The following is a 27,173-nucleotide window of genomic DNA, read 5'->3' on the forward strand; positions in this document are numbered from 1 at the left end:
TATAATTTAACAATGTAAATCAACCATAACACCAAGGAAATCAAAGAACCTTAATTACAAACCCATGACTTAATTTGACAGGGATAGATGGCACCTAAAGGCAATTACAGTCATGAATATTAACTTTGTAAAATCTTATGGAGAAATATGGTGAAAGATTCATCTCAAAACAGAAAAAGCAGTATAATGAAAAAACATTTTGAAGAAAGCTTGGTAAGATACTAGAATAAGGCATTTATCCCAAGGCATAAAATTGGAGGTATGATAGATCAACAAAACGTGATTAGATGAACTCTTTTATCATTAAGGTCAATGCAATTATTATATCTGGATTTTAAAAAACCAGTGCTGGATATACTCATTATGGGAAATGAAAATAGATCTGAACTAAACAAAGACAGAAAAAGCAGTTAGATCAGATCAAAAACACAGAGAAGAAGTTCCATGCTGTAAGCAATATAATTTTGAGTGCATTTAGGTATAAATTCTCAAGATATGTGAAAGATGATGATCAAAGAAATGGAAAAAACAAACTTGGAACTTATTACCAAAAAAGGTAATTGAGGAAATATCAGTGACTCATATGCCATCCCCTCCTGTCCGAATAAAAGTGTCTGAGAACAATATCTATACATAGAGGACATTACAACAAGGCTATATTAGAAGGGAAATGGCAAGCTTTTACAAGTGACAGAAAACTTTATTATAATCATTCATTTGATTCAAATGTATATAGAATATAAGACCTACAATACTGATTACAAACAAATTTAATAAAACAAAATGCTATCATAAAATCAATAATATGCTTTTACACATGTATTCAAAATTATATTAAGATTCTAAAAATATACAATAGCAATAATCATGTTTGATAACTATCTAGCTATCAATATCATGTAAAACAGATGACACAAAAAATATGTTCATCACCACTCTAATGGAGCTAATATGGAGTTGCATTTCTAAATCCTCTTAAATATTATCGAAAACCCATGAGTATTTTGAAATTCAATTATTTTCAATATTAGAAAAGTGGGCTCAAGATAGAATAAAAATAAAGTTTAAGAACCTTTACATTTACATAAAGAAACATTTCTGGTTTTGAAGTACACAGTTTTATTAAAGTTCTTATATGGAAGAATTAAATTAATAAATAGATAACTTACATCAAGTACAACATATACCATATTGACCCAATAATCTAAATAGTCAGCCTAGTCTAAATTTTGTTCTACAAATTCTGGATTTAGACTTTTTTAGAACAAAGGATATGACAGATTTGAGGTTTAACACATATCTAGTGCTAAAAATGGACTATTAATATAAGGCTGAATATTTAAGGTTCCTAAAAAAACAGGCAAGGGAGGAAAATTCTCCCCCAAAATTACTTTGTGTTCATCAAATATATATAGAAAAGTTGGATTTACAATGTTAAATATTAATAATTATTGAAAGATAATAGTTTATTACAAATAATGTTAACTATAAGACAGATTCAACCAAATAATACATAATAAATTTTCAAACACTGTAGAAATGGATTTAATACAAAGAGCAAGAACAAATATATTCTAAAATGGTAAGTTATATTTTAAATTTTTTTTCGCTGAGGCAATTGGGGTTAAGTGACTTGCCCAAGGGTCACATAGGCTAAGTTCTTTTAAAAACTTAGCACCAGCATTTTTGAGTTGACTGAGAAAAAAAAAACACGAAGCAGAGTCATATAAATTTAGGTGATTAGATTAAAACATTTTCTAAAGAAAAATGCTATCCCCTTTTGATTAATTTTTCTATACTTCTACATTTTCTCCAAGAAAAACTAGTAACTCTGGTATAAGGGTTTGATGAATCCTTTTCAGGATTGCTCATCCACCTTTGGTGTCTACTTGTTACCCAACTCTCACATATTGCTCCAAGAAAGTGTAGCATGTGAAGTGGCCCAAAACTGGTAAAATTTAGACTAAATCAGGCTGAGAGTAATGGATGGGCTTCAAACGTGTTGATGAGTTAGAGAGGTCAATTAGGAGAAGATTTGCCTAGTGGAATGGACAGATAAGAACAATTTATTCTAATAATCATGAAAGTGGCTGAAACAGGTGACGTGGAACACTTAGATCCTGGTCAGGCATCAAACACCAAATTGGTCTACTGTATTCCTGGCCATAATCAGTCTCCTGACTTTTGTGTTGCCACAGAATTGCAATAAGTCTGAAGCGTGAGGCTGATGATTTTCTGAAACTCTTTATCACTTAATCCAATTCATGTGCAAATCAAGACATCATACCATTATTTAATGGGCTATCTTCAAAAATAAAGAATGAACAAGTTTTTTGGGTTTTTTTCCCCCCCATCTAATTCATTCTGATAAGAGGAGATAACTCTAAAAAAGTATATTAACAGAAAGTTTGGGAGCCCTCTAAAAATGAAATTAAATACATTTTTAAATAACCAAATTTTGAAAAACAGCCATTATTATATATTGTTAATTTCCTTTAGCCTTGGAGGTGGGAGTGGGAGACAGCAGAGGTCAACAAGACCCACCCATAAATGGAAAATGATGCCTTTCTAATGAGTTCTCATGCATTTACTTGAAGCTCCTCTCTCCTATGGTAAAGTTTTTTTTTCTTTTTTTTTTAAACATCAAAACTGTCATTTCTACCTAGTGTTCCCAGCTCTGATCTAGGCAATGAAGTACAGTGAAAAGAATTCTTAGCTTGGAGTGCTGAATTTGGGATTCACAGAATCTAAAATATAAATCCTGGTTCTTCCACAGCTATATGACTTTGAGCAAATCACTTAACCTTTTAAATTTTTAGTTTCTTTAATTCTTAAATTGAAGGAACTAAATTAGATAATTTTTAAGGTACCTTCTAGCTCTAGTCCTAGGATCCTACTGATAAGCAGTAACAAGTCAAATCCCTTTTCCATGTGATCAACTTTTATTTCCTTGGCCTTACTCTTTTCTTCTTCTAGTTAAATAATTATTTTAGATTTTTTTGTTTGATCATTATATGGCATGGTCCCATGGTCCTTTTCCATCTTAATTGTCCTCTTTAATTAAAGTGTGGTGCCCTAAACCAAATAATATTTTACTGTTTAAATAAAAGCAGGCAATGCTATATTAAGAGGAAATAGGGAAAAGTTTACATTAAATTAATGTTTTTTGAACTGCTTTAATAGAAGAATCCTGGAATAGTTATTTTTAATCAATAAAAAAGAAACAAAAATAATCTATAGTAGAAAATACATATAAGAATGTTAAAAAGTAGTCTGAAAATAAAACATTTCAATACTTATCCCTTGAAAACACAATAAAGATATATTGCTTTATAATTACCAAATTTTCTTGTACTTGTTATTTGATTGTTACTGTAACCAGCTTTAGAGGCAATATAAGTAATAAGAATTTCATTCTACAATTAAGGAAACTGAGGTTCAGAAAAATTAAGTGATTTGCTCAAGGAAAGTGGACAGCTCAGGTTGAATCAGTCTTCCTGATTTCAATTCCACTGCTCTTTTCACTAAATTATGTTCCCCATTAAAAAAAAAAAAATGAGTATGCAAAGACAGAAACAGTGAAAACAACAGTCAGCTAAGTGATTTTCCAAAGTGGACTAATATAACAATAATAACAATAGTCACTTACATCTGTATAATGATTTAGGGTTTACTCAAAAGAGTTACCTAATTTTTATTCATATCAACGTAATTTAAAATATTAGCTGTCATATTTCTATTATAATCACACAACCACAATTTTTTAAAACTCCCGACAATTAAAATTTGGATTATACTAGGTTAGAATATTCCCACACAAATGCACTAGGGAAGGGGAAATTTGTGCACCACCTACATCTCCCCTGAGAATGGTAATATATTCATTAGAGTCAAATGATTTCAAAAGATGCCTGTAATTCCCATTTGGTCATTATTCTTGTTGCCAGCATACAAAAATCCAATGTTGTATTAGTGGCAATTTTCTAGACATAAGTCAAGTAACTAGAGAATGTGTATTATTGTTTTCCTAAATATCAATTGTGGGAAACATTATTTTGTAAGAATGACGTTTATCATAATTCATTTCCCACAGAATTCCACAAATTGTCTTAACATAAAAGGATTCATGATTAATGCTAATATTTTATTTTATCTCATCAACTACTCCTGTCTTTGTTGTGTACATAAAGTGAATCAAATTATGGAAGACAGTGAATAATATCAGTTGTCAGTTTTAAAGTTGAGGTCAATCTTGTTTTGCATATATTAATTTGGGACAGTCTAAAATAACATAAACTAATAATCCAATTTTCATACTTGAATAAATGTATTTTGGAATCCTCTTGCCAAGCCATGGTTCCAAAAGAACGATGGAAATAGCTATTGACAAAACTTTAAAAGTCCTTCAATGATATTTCAATCATCATTTATAAATCTTCTTTAAAATTAGACGTAGATGCTTAAGTACCTTTTATAAATGAGTCAGTAAAGTATCTATTAAGGAAAAGAAGTAAAAAATTTACTGATCTGGAGAGAGACAACAAATTGAGAGATTAAGAATAGATGGCAGACGAGATGGAGCACTGGAATTTCTTTTAACTACAAACTACATAATTAATCTCAATGTGTAATATACATTCTATCTTTCACTTTTTAACAGAAGGACACAGATTGATTCTGAAATTGTCTGCAAAGTTTTTTGTGTGTGAGGCAATTAAGGTTAAGTGACTTGCCCAGGGTTATACAACTAGGCAGTGGTAAGTGTCCAGGGCCAGGTAATCATATTCAAATTTGATTCACTGATTCTGAAACTTTTTTATACTATAATTCCTCATGTCATGTTTTAATAGAGTGAATCACTACTACTTTTGTGTGTCTTCTATTTGAAAAAAATAGCTATATTTCTCTCCTTCTGAGTTATTCTGCCAAATATTTGAAATAATGAAAATTAAAGAAGCTACTCTGAAAATCTATATCTCATGGATCAGTTGGAATTTCCTAACAAAAAGGCTTTAACCAGTTCTATGTATTTTAAATAACTGAGCTTTTTAATAGAAGCATGATTGTAAATGCTAGGCTAACAATTCTACTATAATAATTTCTCTAAGAAATAGAGAAAACTATCAAAAGCAGAGTGACTCTTAAAGTGAAGATTAAGTGTGACTTATTATTTCTTAGGATCATCTTTCATTATAGTAGTTTATCTTTGAAATAAGTTACTAATCTGAAGAACTATGTAAGTTTTATTATTACTAATTTATAAGATAAATTGATATTCATGTAATGACTACCTTTGTTTTAAAAAGCTGATTTGGGAAATACAAATTTTATCTATCAGAAATGCAATTTTATGTGACTTTGGCTGCTTTAATAAAAAAAATTTTGGAAATCTTTAGCCAATTACTTGTTAATTTCTTTACTTATGGCTTAGTACTTTACTCAAAATATATAAATCTTCTCGTCAACCACAGAACATTCTATTTTTGTTATCAGCATGTTAGAAAGGGAAAGGAGTTCCTCTCTGGTATTGGAATGCATACTGCAATTGAAGACATGGGTTTTATACAAAAAGTAATACTGGTTCATATACAATAGTGAATAACAAATGATAGAAATTGGGGTTTTGTTTACACTTTGGACATGGATTGGAATCCCTCATTTATAATCATTTATACAGTAGGTGCTATGTTGGATTCTAGGAATGGTTACAAGGACAAAAGTCAAATATAGATAAATCATGAATCTCAGAATGTATGTTGGAATTTTATAGATCTTGAAATTGATAAAACACGTAAGGAAACAGAGGAGGGAGAACACGTTGAATAGGAAGTTCATAACTGAAGTCTTGAAGGAAGATGGAGATATCAAGAGGCCAAGGAAAAGTAGGAAGAAGTTTCACATTCAAGGCTTGAAAGACAATCAGTGCAAAGGCACAAAACAGGTATAAGAAAGAGCAAAAAGAAGAGTAGATACTGGTAGCTGAGACACAAAGAGAGAGGTTCAAAAGAGGATGGGTTTCCAAGGAAAGATAATGGTTCTATGTTGAACAAAGGATCACAGGATCACGAATTTAGGGCTGGAAGAGAGTCCTCAAACCATCCACTACAAATTCTAATTCCATATGTAAGGAAATCAAGGCCAATGGAAATTAAATGTCTTGTTCTTTATCATATAGGTAATAAGTAATACATCTAGAATCCAAACCCAGATGCTATGTCTTCTATGTAATAGATCTTCTAACTCTTTCCACTGTCCCATAGCACCTCTTGTTGAGATACTGTAAGATATTCTGTAAGAATATCCAATTCAAAATGCTAAGAGAGCAATTGGTATGTGAGACTAGAACTTAGGAACAAGAACAAATAGAACTGAGAGAGATTTGCACAGAGACCACAGTTAAATCCATGGAAAGTGATAAACTTCCCAAGTGAGTGTACAGAAAGAGAGGAGGAGGACCCAAGTAGAATCATAGGGTGCATGTGCAATAAGGAGCCATGACCAAATGATGATTCATCAGAGGAGACTGAAGGGAGTCATGGATCCTTCAACTCAGGATGTCATTAATTTTTCTCAGCCTCAATTTCCTCTCTGTAAAACGAGGAGGCTGGACTACGGTGATGTTTAAGATTCCTTTTCAGAACTAAATCCTATGGCAATCATATGTTAGTAAGACACATGTGATTACAGGCAAAATAGTGCTTTCTGAGGCTGTGAAATTCAAGATGTGTACAATTCCTACCTATTTCAATATATTATTTCTATATGGGCACTAATTAATTTGATAATTTCTTAGTAGCTTACTTGAACAAAATAATTTATATCTTGATATTATATAAAATCTCCAGGAAATTCTTGTCTCAATGTCACATCTGGTTTAGCAGACAAATAATTTTGAAATGCTAAATGACAAAGATGCAAAATCTAAGGCAGAAGCAGGAAACCTTTTTTGTGTCAAGGGTTATTTTGGATATTTATAAAATCATTTGCAGACCATACAAAATTATCAACTTAAATAACTCAGGCAGTGGGAGACTAATGTTACCTGTGGTTGCTATGGCAGGGCCAGACCAAATGACTTCACTAGTCTTATACAATCATTTTACAAAACCTTCCCTAATCTTTCCATTTAATAATAACTTTTCCTAACTAGACCCCACATGACATTTTGTTTTACAACTTAATAATGAACTCTTCGCATATTTTGTAGAATAGTTAAATATGCATGTGTCATGTTATCTCCAATAAACTGTAGGTTCCGTGACAGTAGGGATCATGACTAACCTAAATTGCGTATTTCCCCCAGAATTAAATATAGAGTTTTACACAGCAAAAGTACTTATTAAATGTTTATTCAATAGTTTTCCTAGAGAATAAAATATGAACTGTACTGTTTTGTTAATAAACCTAGCCCCAACCTATCATTTCAGTCTCAGTAGATATTACTTCCCCCTCTTTGGCATTCTGAAATTTGGCCAAACTGGCTTTTTTCTCTATTTTTCATACATGCCAGACTATTTTCTGTCCTTGTGCCTTTGCACTGGCCAAGGCCATCACTTAGAATGCATTTCTTACTTACCTTCTCAGTCTCTTTTTCTTTCCTTTTTTTTTTTTTTTTTTTTTAAGATGTAGCATAGGAGCCATCTTCTACATAAAGCCTTTCCTGATTCCCCCACTATTATTGCTCTTTCAAACTACCCTATATATTTTGCGTATAATTGTCTTTATTCTTTATATTTATGTGGCTTATGCATTTTTATATGTACCTGAGTTGTTTCCCATTAGAATGTAAGCTCATTACAAGTAATTCTTTCTACTTATATTTTCTGCACCTAGTACCTAGCATAGCTAAGCATTTAATAAAATACCTGAATGGCTAACTAAATTAATTTTCATACCTAGAATTTTGATACACATGATACATAATCACCACTTTTCCATCCTGGCTTATACATTAGTTGAGAACTATATTCTTAGAACATCTATACAATAGTACACTTAATTTACATACATTTACCTTACATAATATGAAAATCTTTAAAAAGATGACTAACAATGTTGAATTCTGCTGTCTGCATTTTCAAAAAAAGAAATGTGAAAAAACTCAGGCACTAGAGGCCCCAGTTTATACACTATTTAGAAATTAATAATAACCCCCCCTCATGTTTATAACAAAGTATCAGCAAATCAGTAACAACAAATCAGAAACTTGTCTAAAGATATATCATGGATTACAAAAAAGTTTTTCCACTTATATTTTTTATTAAAAAGAACTGGTCTTTTTTTTTTTTTTTTTTTTAAACTTGATGGTTTTTTTATTCCTCAGTGACCACAAAGTCTAGTTATTCAGGAAATGTTTACTAACTGTGTAACTTGGGATGTGTCATCACTTCCTTGTGCATAAGTCAATCCAGCTGGAAAACTGGTTAGATAGAACAGACTTACTGCAAATAGTATTACTGCTCTGAAAAAAAATACACTATAGTCACTAAAATACTTTCATCTACTTACCACAACTTGACTTCTGGGGAAATAATACAAAAGGATACATATATAACACAAAAATAATACAAAAGGAGCAGTCATGAACAAAAAAGTAAAAAGATTATCTCTGGATATTTTGAAATTGTAACTATTATATGAGGAAATAATTCAATTTAAAGTCTAAGAAAATGTTTTGTAAATGTGTTTACATCCTGTGGTTAGAGCATCTAAAGTCCTAATTACTTCATATGTTGACAAGATTTATTAAAGGAGACAATTACAACTTAGTATGCTAAACACAAATCTGTCCTAGTGGGATCACAAGAGAAACTTGTCGATAAATATTATCACAACATCACAGAATTTGAATCTTATTGCTCAATGAAATGATAGGTACAACTTCAATGTAAAACTTCTAATGAGGAAAAGATAGCTGTTTCATGTTTTAGAAATGGTCCAGATGCTCTCCTGCTTTAGAAAAAATTGGGGCCCAGTATTCTCTAATAAATTACCTAGGTCTAAAGTAAGTTTTTCACTCCTGCAATATGAAACAGTCAAGATAGTGAGAGTGAAGGAGGAAGAACAGTTATATCTTGGGAACAGTGGTTTGGAAGATAAAACAACAGCTCAGAAACTAAAATAAGTTTCTGGATTTCATTCATTAAAAAATACTGAAATACTATAAAGTATTCTTCTGCATTTCAACATGAAATAAGTTTCTGGATTTCATTCATTAAAAATAAGTTTCCGGATTTCATTCATTAAAAAATATTGAAATACTATAAAGTATTTTGCATTTCAACACGAAATTTCAAATAAATATATTTTAAATTGATAAACATTTGATAAAGATATGATTGGCTCAAGACTAATTTAATGTTGCCTTTTATCAATTTTAAAAAATATTTTGTATAAGTAAACACAATTTTCGCCATTAAATTTTAGCTTTTAAATTTTAAAGTCATCAAAGGGATTTTCTTTCTATGGGAACTAATTCAAGAAGATGAGCAAAGATACTTAATGATCCTAATGCCCTGCTCTTTGTCCTAATTATCTGACCTATATTGTCAAAGGTAGCATTATAACCTAGAGCTCTTTTCTCCCCACAGAATATAGTGAATTTCACTTTCTAATTGAGACAAATGTTAACAATGAGACTCAACTTTGATTTAGGAATAACATTTTATTCTTAATCCTTTTATTAGTTTGTAAAACAAGCAAAAGGAAGAAAGTGTAATGCATTATAAATAAATTGTTCATAGCATTTTATATCACTTATGATTTTCTAATTCCTTTAGGAAGATTTGGATGAACTGCTAAAAAAGGATCTCTAACATAAGCTAATAGATTAGTTAGAAAATTTCTTTGAAGTACTCCACCTTTCAAATTTTTTATCAACTTACAAAATTAGTTTGTCCTAACCACACTTACTTCATTTTCCGTCTCTATTCTATTCTCTTTATACTACCTCTTTGTGTTGTGAAATAAGAGGGCCCAAATAGCTCCTTCTTTCAGAATTCTTTCCTCATATAATCTGATAGTTGGATATGATCTTTGAAAGCTATCTAGTCCAACCTTTCACCCAATCCTTTCCACAACATTATGAACTTAAAATTGTACAACCTTCCTTGAACTTCAATCCTTCCCCAGGAGGGAATCCTTTCTTTATTAGGCAACTCAAAAAATTAGTTTCTCCATATATTGAATTGAAATCTATTTTCTTGTAACTTCTAAACAGTTGTCATGCTACCCTCTAGAGAACCATAGAATAAATTGATTACTATTTTCTATATGACAATCCTTCCAATATTCAAGGATAGCTATCATGTTCCAGTGTTTTCTCCTCTCCAGGTTCAAATATCTTCAATTCTTTCAAATATTCATCTGGCAAAGATTTTTGATTTCTTGGCATCCTGGCCACATTCTACAAAAGTACTCAAGTTTAAAAACTTCCTTTCACTCTTAAAATGTATAACCCAGAAACGATCATATTTTAAATATGACCTATCCAGAGCATGTAAACTCATTCAAGAAATATTCATTTAAAATCTACTATATGCTGAACAATGTGCTATACAATGAAGAGCTTATAAAGTTTATGCCCCCTTTTGGAAAACCATCGTATCTAGCTGTATGGGACCAGAGCAATATATGTGTGAACAGTACTACTCAGTGAGATATTTTGTATATCCTGTTTCAGCGTCCATACTAAAAGATTCTCTTTTAAAAAGATAAAAATTTAGGGGGAAAAAAAAAACCTGAAACAATATGTTTGCCTCATTTCTATTCTACCTCTCTAATTTCTTTGTTTTTATTTTTTCTGAATTTTGATGGTTCTTAAAGATGAAAGTAATTCTGGAAATGAGAATTGGGCAAGGGGAAGCCAGTAAAACAATAAGAGACTGTAAAGTCCAAGCTAACTCTCTGGAGGGTCTTAGGATCAGTCAAAGTCCTTGGTCTTTATGGGAAGAATCGAAAGAAGTAGGCAAGCTGCCACATAGCTTACCAAAGATTATGGAGTCTTGCCTAGATTATGGAGTCTGGACTCTCTAGCCTCTCTCCTCCTCATCCTGCAGCCAAATGATCCTCACATCTCTCCCTCATCCCTCCAATCCTTCCCTACAATTACCTCATTACCACACATTTAGCAAGCACCAATGGTGAGGAAAGTCATTACATTACCATATTATCTAAGTATATGCTTATAGAACCATTATCTCACATGGAATAGGTAATTAGCCTTAAGTGCTCTGCTATCTGATTCAAGTACACCTTTTCAGAGTTTCAACCCTCTACAAGAGACGAAATAACAAAACAATATACAGAGTGAAAAAACAGAACAGGATGTGAAAAACAACAGATCTGGAGAATAGATCAAGAAAAGAAAAATGTAAGAATAACTGGACTACCTGAAAATTGTTACTGAAAAAAGAACTTTGACACAATAATGCAAGAAATAATACAAGAAAATAGTCCTGGAGTGATAGAATATTAGGGAGCAGTAGAAATATAAAAAATCCCAATGAACAACACCTCAAAGAGATCCTTTGTGGAAAACACATAGGGATATCATTGCCAAATTCTAAAGCGCCTAGATCAAAAAGAAAATTTTGCAAGAGACAAGGAAAAAAAAACAAACAAACAATATGAATACACTGGAGCTACAATTAGAATTGTACAAAATCTCAACAGCCACAATAAAAAACTATAGGTCCTAGTAACATGTTATACGGGCAATCAAAAGAACTAGACCGGCAGCCAAAAATATCAAATCCAGCAAAATTAGTCACAATATTGAATTTTTTTAAATGGACATTCAATGAACTTCAGATTTTCAGAACTTTCTTTTAACCAGATCCAAACTCAATAGAAAACTTAACATATAAGTGTCAATATCAAAGATCAATTTCAAGGAACTTAATCTGGACAAATTGTTTTATGTTTTTTTATGTGGAAATGTAGAAATTGGCAACTGGGTAGCTCAAAATAAAGATTGGGGCAGAGTTAATGTAAAAATAGTAATTGTATAATAGAAATAAGGTATAAAGGAAAAATGGACAGAGGCATTAGAGGGCTCATAATTCTGAAAACTTATAACAGTAATGAGTGAAACAGGCAACACAACATATATACTTTCAACATGTTTATATAATTTTAAGTTGTACTTTTGTAGAGAACAACTAAAAATATTAGGTAAAATATCTGAAAATTTCAAAGTAAAAATATAAAATGTTATAAAATGTTTATTTGCTATTTTTTCAAATATGAATTTAGTTAAGATCTAATTCACATAAGTAAAGAACTTGTCAATAAATGATTCATATCATCACATAATTAATTACTCAATAAATAATACTTCTGTAAGCATGAAATGCTTCCTTTTCTACAAGGAATATACATAAGAAATTTGATGTTTTTGGCTAGCAAGAAAAAATTTACACTTCCATTGTGGTGTTTTTGTTCCATGTAAGTCTTAATTCCTCCTTCACATGAGAAATACCACTTTTAAAGGCAAAGTGGAAAATGCAAAAAGAAAAAAAAAAGGACCTGAACCTTAGGATATGAGTAAGTTGGCACTTCTATCTCTTTTTTGGATTTTTACCTAGAGTAGGAATCTACAAATTCCAGTCATTGCCAATTTTGTTCAATCTGTAAGCTAAGTGTAATTTTTATACTTTTAAATACAATGAAATTTTATTTAAAAGTGAAAAAATATTCTCAGCTTTCTGGTAGTTTGCCAATTTCTGTGCTAGACAATTATTTCATTAACTTAATTTTAAAATGACTAAAAAAGATACACAAGTTTTAGGATTCTTACAAGGTGCTAAGTAAGTGTAATTGAGGAGACAATGGTTAAATCTAGTTTAGCATTGATTTAATCCTACAACAAATAATGGTTTCCTAGTGATATAATGATTGGTGTATACTCAATCTGGGGGCACATAAGGAGGAGCTATCAGGGCCAGAAACGACAAGCCCACTAGAAGCTCTCGGAGCCTCAGCCAGGATTCAGTCCAGGAGATTCAAAGGCCAGAGAAGGCAGCTTAAGCTCTCAAAACCAAGATGATAGAAGGCCTCTAAGAAAAACTAGCTGAGCCCCAAGTGAGGGAGACAAGACTTTGAAAGAGACAATAAAAGATTTGGACTTTAACTCCTGGCTGCATTTGAGGTGGTTATTGAATCTGAACTGAATTATTGAACTGAAAAGAAACTTGCTTCCAGAGAACATTACATTTTAGAGAAGAATATTACATTTTGGCACCCAAACGTGGGACAGACACAATCTTGATTTCAGTGGAAAAGTCTCCTCTACCCAGAAATTAGAGTGAGTACAACAAGGAAACTTTGTTAAAGGGTTAAACTAGTATTTCAGCTAAAATGGGACAGATGTTTAGAAAACAGCCTTTTTTTCCAATTCAAGGAAAATGCGTAGAAAGCATTGTCAGACTTATGAAAAACCAAAGTTTGATTATAATTTGGGAGCAGATCACTGAACTTTTAGAAACTGTACAGTACACATCTCCTTAGTTCTCTATGGAAAAAGAATTGGATCTAGAGGAATGGCAATTAATAGGAGAGCAACTATGTCAATTCTATAATGAAAATGGACCTGACTCAATTTCCAAAGATACACTTTATACTTATAATTTAATACAACTGGCTTTAGGAAATTATATAAGTTATAAGAAGAGCAGGAAGAGGAGGAGCCAAATAAACTAGGTGAAAAAGATGAAGAATCAGTTAAGAATGGAGTTAAGTACAATTTTAAGTGTGGTATTTCACAGCAGGAGAAATTAGGGCATTCCCCATCCCCGACCTACTTTCCTTAATTAACCCTTCATGGATAGAGGGAGAAGGAGGAGGGGGAGAGGCAGTGACACAAATAGCACCACCTATGGAGCAGCCTATGACAAGATTACAAAAAGTATTTGTTAAAGCAAAAAATAAAGGACAGGATATATCTGACTTAAAAATAAATGCATACCCTGTGATTGAAGAGCTTGACTCTTCAGGTGAAAAAAGGAGAAGATATACTCCTTTTGATCTAGAAAAAATTAAGCATTGAAAAAAGGTTGCACTCTTTATGGGGCTACATTATCTTATGTTAAAATGTTACTAGATGATTTGGCTTATGAAATCTTAACCCATAGTGATTGGAAATCCATAGCAAGGACATGTTTAGAATCTGGACAAAACTTGTTGTGGCTTTCAGGCAAACTGGAGTTAATGTACCAATCACCTTTGACCAACTATCAGGTGAAAGACAGTATGCAGAGAATTCAGCACAGATTAATTATCCCATAATAGTGTATGAGCAAATTGCTACTGCTGCAATAAAAGTTTGGGGTTCCTTCCCAGGGAAAGATGAAGGTAAAGCCTTCACAAAAATAGGGCAAGGTCCCAATGAACCCTCTGTGGATTTTTGTGGGACATTTACAAACAGCTGTCACAAGGACCATTAGAGAAAATGCAGCTACAGAAATAATGACCAGACATCTGGCTAAGGAAAATGCCAATGAGGTTTTCAAAAGAATTATATGGGGACTAGACAAAGATGCTCCTTTAGAGGAGAGCATAAGACGCTCTCCACACACAGTGGGCACAAATGCTTATTATATCCACACTATGATGAACATGGGAAGACAGAATCCCTCTTGGCAAGGGACTTCTAGAGAAACTCGTCAATGCTTTCAGTGTGGAAAAATAGGACATCTGAAAGCCCATTGTAGGCAAAGAGATAAAGTGAGAAGACAGGGTGAGAGAAGACCTAAAACCTTATGTCCAAAATGCCACAAGGGCTTCCACAGGCCTCAGAATGTAGATTGACCCAAGGAAATGAGAGGCAGGGCCCAGCCCCAAGATATCATACAAAAGATAGGTGAGGGCATGATGGCAGCTGAGGTTACAGGACTCTGATATCATCAACCAGCCCAAAAGCAATCACACGGCAGAAAGGGATTACATGATTAATCAGCCAAAAAGCAATCATATGGGAGAAAGGGATTACAATTGGGGAAAATAAATGCTTTTTTAACCCAAGAGAAGGGCAGTGTCCAGTGCAAGCAGCTTCAATGTAATTGCCAGGTGATGAGGAGAGATCTAGAAAATGGTAAATTAGAAGGGAATTAGAAGGTTAACTGCTTGGGAGAGAGGGTTTGCTTGTATTCCTACATATGGAGAAGGAAACAGATGGGTGGCAACAGGTACCTGGAGAGAGATAGAAAAAGAGAAAAATCTGGAAACAAAGGAAAAGACCTAAGAACAAAATTTGCTGGAATCTTTGGATTCCCTATCACAAGATGAGACTGTTGCAGGACTTGAAAACCAGTATGAATCATTGGATTCCTTGAGATGAAAAATTGTTGATAAGACTATTGCAGGACTTCAAAGCTTGCAGGAATTATTGGATTCCTGGCACAAGAACTAATGGACAATAGATTCCTTTTGCACTATTTTTAGGACTTATGGACATGTATAAATCCTTATGTTGATTCACGTTATTTGTTACATCACTACTAGCCTGTGTTATGTTACTATGTGCTTATATAATTTATATCATTATGTGTAATACCTCCCATATTGATGGATTTATGTACACCTGTTTTAAGAGTAAGCCCCTTCAGAAACCTGCTATCTGATTTGATTTCCCATTTCCTTTGGTGTTTTTTCATCTCTCTTCCTGAGATGTCGGGGGGGGCATGGTCACCTCTTTTTATGATGTTTTCACCCCTTTTTTGAGCAATCAGGGAAGGCATGATCACCTCTTTTTTGGGGTTCTCACCTCCTTGAGAACTCAGGGAGGTCATGGCCACCTATGTTCTAAATAAAAAAAGCGGGAGATTTCAGGATTTTTACAAGGTACTAAGTAAGTGGAATTGAGGAGACAATGATTAAATCTAGTTTAGCATTGATTTAATCCTACAACAAATAATGGTTTCCCAGTGATATAATGATTAGTGTATACTCAGTGTGGAGCATGTAAGGAGGAGCTGTCAGGGCAAAAGGACAAGCCCACTAGAAGCTCTCTGAGCCTCAGCCAGGATTCAGTCCAGGAGCTTCACAAGCCAGAGAAGGCAGCTTAAGCTCTTGGAACCAAGACTACAGAAGGCCTCTTAAGAAAAACTAGCATAAAATTAGAGAAATGCAAATTAAGACAACTCTGAGATACCATTATATACCTGTCAGATTGGCTAGAATGACAGGGAAAGATAATGCAGAATGTTGGAGGGGATGTGGGAAAACAGGGATGCTGATACATTGTTGGTGGAATTGTGAATACATCCAGACATTCTGGAGACCAATTTGGAACTATGCTCAAAAAGTTATCAAACTGTGCATACTCTTTGAGCCACCAGTGTTACTACTGGGCTTATATTCCAAAGAGATCTTAAAGAAGAGAAAGGTACCTATATGTGCAAGAATGTTTGTGGTAGTCCTCTTTGAAGTGGCCAGAAACTGGAAACTGAGTGGATGCCCATCAATTGGAGAATGGCTGAATAAATTGTGGTATGTGAATATTACGGAATATTATTGTTCTGTAAGAAATGACCAGCAGGATGATTTCAGAAAAGCCTGGAGAGACTTACATGAACTGATGCTGAGTGAAATGAGCAGGACCAGAAGATCATTATATACTTCAACAACAATATTATATGATAATTAATTCTGATGGACGTGGCCATTTTCAACAATGAGATGAATCAAATCAATTCTAACAGATCAATAATGAAAGGAACCAGCTACACCCAAGAAAAGAACTCTAGGAGATGACTATGAACCACTACATAGAATTCCCAATCCTTCTATTTTTGTCCACCTGCATTTTGGATTTCCTTCACAGGCTAATTGTACACTATTTCAAAGTCCGATTCTTTTTGTACAGCAAAACAACTGTTTGGTCATGTGTACATATATTGTATTTAATTTATACCTTAACATATTTAACATGTATTAGTCAACCTGCCATCTGGGGGGTTAGGAGCGGAAAAATTAGAACAAAAGGTTTGACAACTGTCAATGTAAAATTGCCCATGCATATATCTGGTAAATAAAACTATTTAAAAAAAGAAAAAAGAAAAAAAGAAAAACCAGCAGAACCCCAAGTGAAGGAGACAAGACTTGAAGGAGACAATAAAGGATTTGGACTTTAACTCCTGGCTGCATTTGAGGTGATTATTGAATCTGAATTGAATTACTGAACTGAAAAGAAACCTGCTCCCAGAGAACATTACACTTTAGATAAGAATATTACAGACAAGACACATTTTTGTTAATATTTTCAGTTTGTAATGTTATAATATTTTATGTCTAAGATACATATATTCTCTATTCAATTTTACCTGTCTTTGTTCCTGCTCTTTCTGCTGAAGTTTATGGACTAAGTGGCTGGCTGCTTGCACTGTAATAGAACAGAAAAAAATTGTCAGAGAGGAAAATAGAATCCTACAGGTTAAGAGTTGAAAAAAAAATTAGGGTTTAATTAGTACAAACTTCTTAATTCAGAGAGAGAGATTGAAACCCAGAAGGCTGCTAGATTGGGAATTGAATTAAAAAATGTTAAGGGCTTATTGTAATATCATTATACATTTTGTACATATAGCAATTTGTCAAGAATATGTGTGCCACTATTGTCTTTCTACCCAGGTTACTTTTACCTTCTGAATCCAATTCTTATCGTGCAACAAGAAACTCAGTTTTACACACATATATTATATCTAGGATATACTGTAACACATATAACATGTATGGGATTGCCTGTCATCTAGGGGAAGGGGTAGAGGGGAGGAGAAAATTCGGAAAAGAAGTGAGTACAAGGGATAATGCTGTAAAAAAATTACCCATGCATATGAAATGTCAAAAAATTATTATTATAAAATTAATTTAAAAAAAAGAATATGTGTGCCAATACTTATAGGAAAACCAATACAAACCCAAAGCAGAAACTTCATTCCTTAAGTATTCTAGAAATCAAGTAGATTACATACCTCAATATTATTACCCAACACACTTTTCAAGATCTAAAAAAAATGTAAAATGCTTGATAAGTTAATATTAGAAGCAAATATTTTTCACTCTCTTATTCGCATTTCTTTATATATTCTACCTGTCACAATTCTAAGTGTCTTTTCACACCTAGACTAACAAAAATTTCCAAACTGTTCTCCCCATCTTTAGTTTTTCTTCTTTCAACTAGTCCAATTAGCCAGATAAGTCTTATTAATTTCATCAAGATCAAATTCAAAGTGCAGCCTATCATTGGAAGACTGCTACCAATTAACTCCGCAAGTTTCTAATCATATTCCCCAAACAACTGCCACTCTATTTTGTCTTCTTATACCTAAAACAATTCCCATGCTTTTGTTCAAGCTATTTTCTCTCCCTACTAAAAATCTTTTTTCTTCTCCTTTCTAATGTTTACACTTTTCTCAGTGGCTAGCTCAAGGTTCAACTCTGCAATAAACTGCCTTCCTCCTTTTCAGTTTCTTTTTGTGTGTTAGCTTTCCTATTATAAGCTCTTTGAAAGCAGAGATTGTTTTTCTTTTGCCTACTGTATCCCTAGCACTTAGCACAATGCTTGACACACAGTAAGAGCTTCATAAATGTAATATATTTTTTCAAGGGAAGGAATTCAAGCTATCAATAATAACCCTATAAAAATGCTATAGAATCACTAATAATTAAAGATAAATAGAAATTAAGGTGACCCTGAGGTTTTATCTCATACCCAACAGATTAGAAATATTGACAAAATGGGAAAATAACAAATGCTAGGAGAGTTTTGGTAAAACAGGAACATTAATGCATTACTGGTAGAACTGTAAATTGGTCAACCTCTTCTGGAAAACAATTTGGGACTATATTCAAAATAGTCAATACACATTTATTAAGAGCCAACTTAAGCCAGATACTGTGCAAAGCAGTGGAGAATAATACAAGAGGGAAAACAAAAACAAAAAAACCCAGTCCTTATCTTCAAAGAGATTATAATCTCATGAGAAATATATTAAACTGTGCATATATTTTGACTCAACAATAACACCACCAAGTCAATCATAGTTTATATATAGTATCAGCTCTTTTTATAGTGCTAAAGAATTAGAAGCTAAGGAAATGTTTATCAGTTGAAGAATGGTTAAACAAAGTACAGTCTATGAATGTAATATAACACTACTGTTGTAACAAATGATTAGGTAGATGGTTTCAGAGAAACTTGGGCAAATTTGTATGAACTGATGCAGAGTAAAGTATGCAGAACAAGGAGAGGAATTTACATTACGACAACTGAACAACTGTGAAGAACTTACAATTTTTAATTAATGCAATGACCAACCACATTTCCAGAAGACTAATGATGAATAATGCTATCTACCTCTACAAAAACAGGTCATGGACTAGATATGTAGAATATAACATGTATTTTTGGATATGGCCAACATGGGAATTTATTTTTCTTGACTATTTATTCATATTTGCAATATTTTGGTTTTTTCTCTTTTTCCAATTTTGAAAAAACAAAGTAAATCCTTCTGTAAGGTAAAGAAGTAGCAGAGCATCCAAGGTAAGGAAGATTTCTTTGTAAATGATAAAGTCCTCCAAATATTCCTGTTTGTGAAAATTATTTCATTTTATCCTTTCAACACTCCTGGAATATTATTATCCATTTTACAGATAAAGAAGTTGACAGAGGTTAAATGACTTGTCAGGATCACAGAATAATAAGTATTTAACTTTTTCTTCCCCCTCCCCCAAAGCAGAAAAAAATAGAAGAAAATCTACCAATATATAAAAAGGATTGCTTTTGAAGAATTTATAGGACAATATGGACAAAAGTCACAGATTGAAGAGTGGGTTGAGTTGCAATCTGTACCACTGAAGAAAGTACTCATAACAAAGACAAACATAAAGTAGTTATAAAATTCATAAATGACAACAAACTGAGAGGGATAATAATGGTATTGGATGACAAAAGATGCATTTAGGCAGTCTAAAATAAAGGGCCAAAACTTTAAAATGTTAAATTTAAAAGAGATCGTAAAGTCCTAAGCTGTGTTTTGTATACAGAACAGGTGAAGCAAAGCTAAATAATAGTTTACATGAACAACAACTTCCTGTTTGCTCATAACTTTGTGCTGTAGCAGGTATTGGAATATTAAAGACATTCTTGGAAGAAGCAAATAGATGGAACAGTGTATAGAATGCTGGACCTGAAGTCAGGAACACCTAAGGTCCAGCATGACCTCAAATACTTATTATTCTGTGACCCTGACAAGTCATTTAACCTCTGTCAATTTCTTTATCTGTAAAATGGATAATACTACTTCAGGACTGTTGAAAGGATAAAATGAGATAATTTTCATAAACAGGAATATTTGGAGGACTTTATCATTTACAAAGAAATCTTCCTTAACTTGGATGCTCTGCTGGATCTTTATATTACAGAGGTGAATATATTTGGTGAACATGTCCCTATTTTATGACTTAATAATTATAGGGTTATCAAAGTTATTTGTTACTATATTTTACAGGAAATTCTGAATAATTTCCTCAAATGGATGATACATAATGAATTAAAAGACAGCTTTTAAGTCAGTGTTTTACTCTATTGAAGCAAATGCTATTTTTTAAATTATCAACGACGGCACAGTAGAATCTAACCATCTCCACATACTTCAGTTAACTGTGCAAACACAAAGTGGCACATTGTTTATAAAGCTCTGTTTCCTACTACTTTCATTGAAGACACTCTTGATTTGACTGTAGACTTTCCTCATAAATACTTTATACACATGGGAAAGTTAATAATTGATAGTTATTAATGTTTCTTGGTTTCCAGGATTAGAAAGGCCCACATTTTTTTTTTCCCAACCATTTAGTTTTTCTTTCTCTCCTTCAGATACCTGGTGAATTCTTGATGTCTTCATAATTGTCTCTTTTTATATGTAGACCAGAATCAGAGTTAATAAATATTTGTTAAATACATACTATGTGTTCTGCATGGTGTTAAGTGCTAGAATGATATTAGAATAGTCCCCCTTCCTTTAAGGATTTCATAATGGAAAACAATATATAAAAAGAAGACCAAAAAAGGGAGAGGGTGTTAAGATAAGGGGAGTATCCAATGATGAGAAGCAGCTGGGATGGGAAATGATTTGAGGAATGAATCATAAGGTTGATTTAATCTTGTGTAATGATGAGTTTCTGGAGATCATAGAGTCCAAGAGAATAATAGGTTAGGAAATGATGAGGTAAATGTCCTGGACACCTTCCTTAAATGGGAGGAGCTCTTCAATGCCTACCCTCCACCTTCTCCAATTGGAGAGAAGGAAGGGCCCCTGGGTAGGGTGGAATGAGGACACGATAGTCTCCAAGCTTAACTTCTTACAGAATTCTGAGTTTCTGGAAAATAAGGAGTCTAGGAGAAGAGAAATGATCTCCTCCATGAGCAGCTGCTTTAATGCCACTGTTTTTGAGTTCTTTTCTCTCTACAGTATTAAGTCTATCTCCTCCACAAGCATTTCCAGGAACTGAGTCTAAATGGGATGGCTTTATTATCCTTTATGGTAAGAAAGGGATTAAAGGAATAGTGAATACAGCATCAGCCTTGAAATCGGGATGGCCTGGGTTCAAATTCAGCCTCAGATATTTAACAACTAAGCTGTGTGACTGGGCAAGTTACTTAACTCCAACTGCCTTGTAAAAAGAAAAGTTTTCTGCCAAATTTTGTATAAACTGGTCTTACATGTCATTCTTTCATGATGCATTATCTTTCAAGATCTCCCACTATTCTCCAACATAAGAATTCACAAGCAAAGTTATTTCCTAAATTGACCCTTTCCTTGGCTGCCTTATTTCACTGCTTGGCAAGTATTTGCCAATTAAAGCACTTTTGGGGGTTCATAAGGCTTCCAATGGCAAATTATTTATATCAATTAAATGTAGGTATAAAATTATTGTTGTAACTACCTCTTTGTCTATCATCCATTTCCCATGTTTCATCATTAAAAACTAGTTAAATTAGGTCAGGATGACATTTTAGAATTATAAGCTATATCTTTTCCTGATTTTTTATTTTTTCTTCTACTGTTGGTTGTTGCTTTTGCATCTTTTGTCATCTAAACTCATTATTATTCTCTTAGTTTGATGTCATTTACAAATTCAGTAACCTCTTGATATTCCCATCTATTCCACTGTGGTGATTGAAATCACCCAATATCATATATTATGCTGATTTAATTTGGAGAGTGTTATTGAGTTTTTCATAGGATTTCTATACTTCTTCATTCTCTATGACAGATGCTATAGCATAAGCTGCAATTATTTTTCATATATTTACAATACTAAAGGGTAGGAAGATAACCTATGCACTATGCACCAATGCACTGAGTAAAATTCTAAACTAGTCAAACTACTCTGAATATCAATTTGGAATTATGTAGTTAAAATGAATAAACTGTTTTATATCATTTGGCAGAGCAATCCCAATCCTGGCCTTATATCTCAGGGAAATCAAAGAAAGAAATGAAGTTCTAATAATACCAAAATATTCACAGTATTATAGTGGCAGCAATGAATCATAAACATAGTGGGTGCCTACATATTAAGGAAAGGTTATAAAAACTGAAGTTTATGAATATATTATTGTGCAATAATCATAAAGAAAAGTATGAAATGGTATAAATCAGAACCAAAATATGTATCCTGGCTACATAGTGTAAACAAAAAGAGAAGTAAAAGAAAACCAAACTTTAAGTGACTGATAAACCAGTAATGGCCACTGAAAAGAAAAAGAAACATTCTTCCCCAACAGAGAAACAAAGGATTTGAAGAATAGTATTGCATACATTGTCAGATATAATCACTCTATAGGTAATTTTTGATGATTTTTTTTTTTGTGGTTAAAAATAAGAGGGAAAGGAGAGAGAAGTATTAATCAGAAATGAAACTGATGCAAAATAAAGGACTTTAATAAAAAATACATTTTAAAATAAATGTCTCTAGTTCTTTCAGAACTACTAAAAAAATAATAAATATGCCAATTACAGCTTCAACACTTCATTCAAGCATGCTAGAAAATGATAGATACAAATAAAAGAGCCACTAATATATATAGAGCAAGAGTCATAAAAACATTGGATGGTACCTTGGTAGATCTAATATATTAGACAAACTTGCAAAAATTTATACAATTTTCTCTTCAGTCAGTGGACAAATAGTAAAATTTGACATTTAGGTACAATATGATTTTTAAAAGTCAAACTTTAAAAGTATCATACATCTTTCAAATATCAGGTTGCAATTTAATTTTAACTAAACATATCTTAATTTTATAAAAAACTGCATCTGGAATATAGGAGATTATTATCTCCCATTAGCCCTCCATGACCTATGGTAGAACAGGAACTAGAAAAGAAAAAGTTGTTTGGCACTTGTTGAAGCACTACTTGCCTTCATCAGGAAAACAGTTTGGAAAGCCACCCATTGGTAATAAGGAAGCCCAATGTTCCCAACAGATGTTGGAACATTAATTATTAATTTCCTAACTTCTGTGTTTTAATTCTAAATAGTCCATTAAGTTTCTAGTCCAGGAAATACATTTATAATCTGGACTATGAATTATCAAAGTTATTGTTCCACTTTGTTTTGAAACTCCATCTTCATGACAGGAATTTTTATGTCTTTTTTGTGTCATATACTCCTTTCCCAGCCTTGTAAAACCTAATGACCTCTTCTCAGAACATTTTTAAATAATAAAGGAAACCAATCATATGGAAAGTTATAAAAATACCAAAAATAACACATTTTTGATAAAATAATATATCTAGACCGTGTGTACTCTAGCAGCCAAAGTAATTTTAGATTACTGATGAATTTTAAAAATATTTTGATATCTCTTCAATACCTGTAATGTAATATGAAAATATCTATGATAATTATCAGTGACAAAGTCACAGGGTATTCAATCAATAAACATTTACTAAGTACTTACTGTGTGCCAGACAACGTAGTAATCTTTGTGGATGCAAAAAAGGCAAAAAAAAAATTAGTCCCTATCTTCAAGGACTTCACAATCTAATGGGGGAGACAGGCAAACAAATATGTACAACCAAACTATACATAGGATAATTAAGAAGGAAGACACTAAAATTAAAGAAGGATTAGGACAGAAGACAGTTTTAGTTGGAACTTAAAGGAAGTCAGCAAAGCCAGTAGGCAGAAATAAAGGGAGGATACGTCAGACATGGGAACAGGCAAAAATAATACCCAGAGCTGACAGACTAAGGGGGCAAAAGGGGAGAATGGGGGCAGCTAGGTTATAAAGGAGTTTAAATGCCAAACCATTTTTGGAGGCAACAGGGAGCCTCTGAAGTCTAAGTAAAAAGGTTACATTTCTGAAACTGCACTTTAGGAAAATCACTTGGATGATTGAATAGAGGATGAACTGGAACGAGAAGAGACTTGAGGCAAGAAGACTGACCAGCAGGCTACTGTAATAATGAGAGCATGAGATGATGAAAGCCTTCACCAGTGTACTGTCAGTGTCAAAGGAAACAAGGAGGCTTATTTGAGAGATGTTGCAAAGATCAACTTGATAGGCCTTGGCAGCAGATTGGCTATGGAAAGTGAGAGATAGCTAAGAATTCAGCAACACAATAGTTAAAGATGCAAGTAAGTATCAGGTGAAAAATTTTTGAAGATTAAGGAGACGTGGCTATGTTTGTACGCAGTAGGAAAGGCATTAAACAGTAAGATTCTGAAGATAAGTGAGTGGGGACTATAGAGGAGGTAATTTGTTAGAAGAGATGGGATACAATGGGATCAACCTTGGAAGGAATAAGGCCACTCCTTTATTCTTGAGACAAAGTTGAAGGAAGAGATAATGGCAAAAGGCATATGAATAACATGAGTCAGTGACACAGGTTAAAAGGACTTCAAGGTAGACAGACCCAAACTTTCTGTAAAATTTGAGGAAAGGTTATCAGGTAAGAAAGTGTTGGGAAGAAGAGCCATTGAAGTTTTAAGAAGGGATGAAAAAGTTTGGAAACTTTCATGGAAACTGGGATGATAAAGTATAGTAGGATTGCCTAGCAGCAGGGAGGGCCCAACAGTTGTAACATTAGTAAGCTATGTAACATTAGTTTATAAAGAACCTAATCAGAATGATTGTGGGATAATTTTCCTCACCTCTGTTCAGTAACATGGGCATAGGAATAATGTCAGCAGATAGTAGGAGTAATCTAAAGTTTGGCAGGGCACAATTAGCAATAAGATAAGAGGGCCAGAGACTCCAGAGAGAAAGTTCACCAAAAGGAGCCAAAAGAAGAAAAAGGAGCAAAAGCAAAGAAGACTTGTGAGAAAACTGAGTGGTTTAAGGAGTATATTAAGTGTGATATCTAGAAAGGGAAGGCAAAGGAGAGTTGGAAAACCAATTATAGTTAGATAAGAGGATTTCAGAATTCTTGAACATAGAGGTAGTAACACATGTGGGTGATGACAAGATCAAGGATATGACTATTTTTGTCTGTGGCTGAGGTAGTTTGGAGGAGTAGCTCATGAAATATGAGTTAAGGAAATGAGTGTTAGGATATTTGAGGGAGAATATGAAGTCCACAAACAAGAGCACAGGAACTAGGAGAGAAGAAAAATTGTGAACTAGGTCCCAAACTCATTGACAAAAGAAGGAGAGTAACTTATAGACACCTGCTTACCAAAAAATTTAATTGGACGGTAGATACAGACCTCAAAGGAGGAAAGAGGTTGCTGAGTGATAGAGATAAGGAATGAATACTGTAGTGGTAATAGGAAGGCAGAGCCAAGAAAGCAGAGTGAGGGTAGGGACTCACTCAAGATCTCCCTCCAAATACTTTAAAATAATAATCAAACAAATTTTAGAGCATCAAAACCCACAAAAAATGAAGCAGATCAATTTTCCAGCTGATGGAGGCTTAGAAAATCTAAAGGAGGGGTCTGTTGCATAGGAATGGGTCTAGAGAGTAATCACAGTGGCAGGCTGGACCAACACAGCCCAAGCCCCAACAAACCAGGTACAGGCTTCCAAACTGGTGGCTGTAGCAGCGATTTCCAGAACTCTCAGCCCACAGAACCCAAAGAAAAGTCATCAGGAAAGGTTTGGTGTACTAAGGTGTGGGAGAAGTCCCAGCCCAGGATTGGTCTTTGGGAACCACTGAATCAACAGTGGCAGAAGCAGCACTGTGGTTTGTGACTATGACAATGACAGCATATGGAGATCTCAGCACACAAGAAGGTAGAACTGGAACAGTTGGTCAAAGAGAGACTGCAGGGGCCACTTTGCTAGTACTGAGGCAGGATTCTGTTGCTGAACTAGCATTCTAGAGGACAGTGTAAGGCACGGATGGCAAGTGGTTATAACTTTGGGAAGGGAGGGTTGAGGGGGGATGGGAATAAGGAATCAGGTGTTAGGGGATAGGGAATGGGAGTTTTGATAATAATCTATAAAGGTTCAGAATCACTGTGATGTACAAGGTATGACAGGTATGAGAATTTATCACTGAGTGGAAGGCACCACTTTTTTTTCTAGGAGACTGGAGATCAGGTTGAAGGCAAGTGTAGTATGAGATGGAAAGCATATGATCAAATGATCATTTCAATATTACTATTCTCTTTGAAGAGTAGGCAGGAAATGATTCAGCAGGAGATGATAGAAATCAAACCTGAACAAAAAAAGGAACTCCCATTCCCCAATGACTTTCGCCTTCCTCTTCTCTCAAAAGACAGGCACAGCAAGAGATGGAATCTCCAAGGTCAAAAGCAAGGTTGATCCTTTTTGTACCAAGGCTCTCTGATCAGATCAGGACAGTAAGAAGAAGTGGAAGTTGCCTCATGCTGACAAAGATGGAAGTTGCTTGACTGATCTCTAGAGAAGCCTTCCTTCAGGAGACATATGCAGCAGGAGAAAGAAGGCATAGTCAAAGATCAAAGCAAGGTCTTGCTCCTTTTCTTACCTGAGATTGAGAAGAGGAGAAATAGCAGGAAATGAAAATTTCATAGATGCAGGGTGGGGGAGGGGGGAAATGTTGCTTCAAGGCTGATGGAAGTTGGCCTGGCCCCTTGCCAGTTTCTCTCAGAGGACATGCATAGAAATAGATGGAGAATATGGTTAAATTCCTTGTTAATACTATTCCTATTATTGTTTATTGCCTAAATTCATAATT

At 33.6% G+C, this 27,173-nt stretch overlaps 1 protein-coding gene across 2 annotated transcripts in view; it reads right to left on the reverse strand.

Moving 5' to 3' along the window:
- Positions 1–27,173, reverse strand: part of BLOC1S5 (biogenesis of lysosomal organelles complex 1 subunit 5) — a 74,165-nt gene that overhangs the window by 31,156 nt on the left and 15,836 nt on the right. For both annotated transcript variants that reach the window (XM_074271224.1, XM_074271214.1), the window contains exon 4: positions 17,322–17,380. In XM_074271224.1, the coding sequence (XP_074127325.1) occupies positions 17,322–17,380 (59 nt within the window). The remainder of the gene's footprint in view (positions 1–17,321; positions 17,381–27,173) is intronic.

Source organism: Sminthopsis crassicaudata, chromosome 1, assembly GCF_048593235.1.
Source record: "Sminthopsis crassicaudata isolate SCR6 chromosome 1, ASM4859323v1, whole genome shotgun sequence".
In the NCBI taxonomy this organism is placed as follows: domain Eukaryota; kingdom Metazoa; phylum Chordata; class Mammalia; order Dasyuromorphia; family Dasyuridae; genus Sminthopsis; species Sminthopsis crassicaudata.